At 56.2% G+C, this 934-nt stretch overlaps 1 protein-coding gene across 1 annotated transcript in view; it reads left to right on the top strand.

The window, feature by feature from the left end:
- LOC136178463 (probable inactive protein kinase DDB_G0270444) overlaps window positions 1-712 on the top strand; it is a 1,524-nt gene extending 812 nt beyond the window's left edge. The window contains exon 1 of the mRNA XM_065952331.1: window positions 1-712. This exon is cut by the window's left edge and continues 812 nt beyond it. Within this exon, the coding sequence (XP_065808403.1) occupies window positions 1-712 (712 nt within the window).
- The last annotated feature ends 222 nt before the right edge of the window (window positions 713-934 follow it).

Genomic DNA, 934 nt, shown 5'->3' on the forward strand with positions numbered 1-934 from the left:
CGAGCTGAAGGACGAGTTGCAGGACGAGTTGCAGGACGAGTTGCAGGACGAGTTGCAGGACGAGTTGCAGGACGAACTGCAGGACGAACTGCAGGACGAGTTGCAGGACGAGTTGCAGGACGAGTTGCAGGACGAGCTGCAGGACGAGTTGCAGGACGAGTTGCAGGACGAGCTGCAGGACGAGTTGCAGGACGAGCTGCAGGACGAGCTGCAGGACGAACTGCAGGACGAGTTGCAGGACGAGTTGCAGGACGAGCTGAAGGACGAGCTGCAGGACGAGCTGCAGGACGAACTGCAGGACGAGTTGCAGGACGAACTGCAGGACGAGCTGCAGGACGAGTTGCAGGACGAGTTGCAGGACGAGCTGCAGGACGAGTTGCAGGACGAACTGCAGGACGAGCTGCAGGACGAGTTGCAGGACGAGTTGCAGGACGAGCTGCAGGACGAGCTGCAGGACGAGTTGCAGGACGAGCTGCAGGACGAGCTGAAGGACGAGTTGCAGGACGAGTTGCAGGACGAGTTGCAGGATGAGGACGAGTTGCAGGACGAGCTGAAGGACGAGCTGAAGGACGAGTTGCAGGACGAGTTACAGGACGAACTGCAGGACGAGCTGAAGGACGAGTTGCAGGACGAGTTGCAGGACGAACTGCAGGACGAGCTGAAGGACGAGCTGAAGGACGAGTTGCAACAGAAGCTCCCCTGCACTCCATAAAGGAGCAGACCAGCAGGGGGGGGGAGTATATGGGGGGACATCAGCAGGAGAGATAACATGGCGTCCTCCTCTCAGTGATCGCCACAGAAATAAACACGGCAGCTTGTTGTCAGTGATGCACAAAGACGTCTTTTAAAAGAGTTCTCTGTTTCTGTTTCCTGAAGAAAGTAGAAATTATTCATGGAAATTAAAGTAACAAAAGGCTGTTTGCTATGCAGACCC

The sequence above is a fragment of the Labrus bergylta genome, unplaced genomic scaffold (assembly GCF_963930695.1).
Source record: "Labrus bergylta unplaced genomic scaffold, fLabBer1.1 SCAFFOLD_191, whole genome shotgun sequence".
Lineage (NCBI taxonomy): Eukaryota > Metazoa > Chordata > Actinopteri > Labriformes > Labridae > Labrus > Labrus bergylta.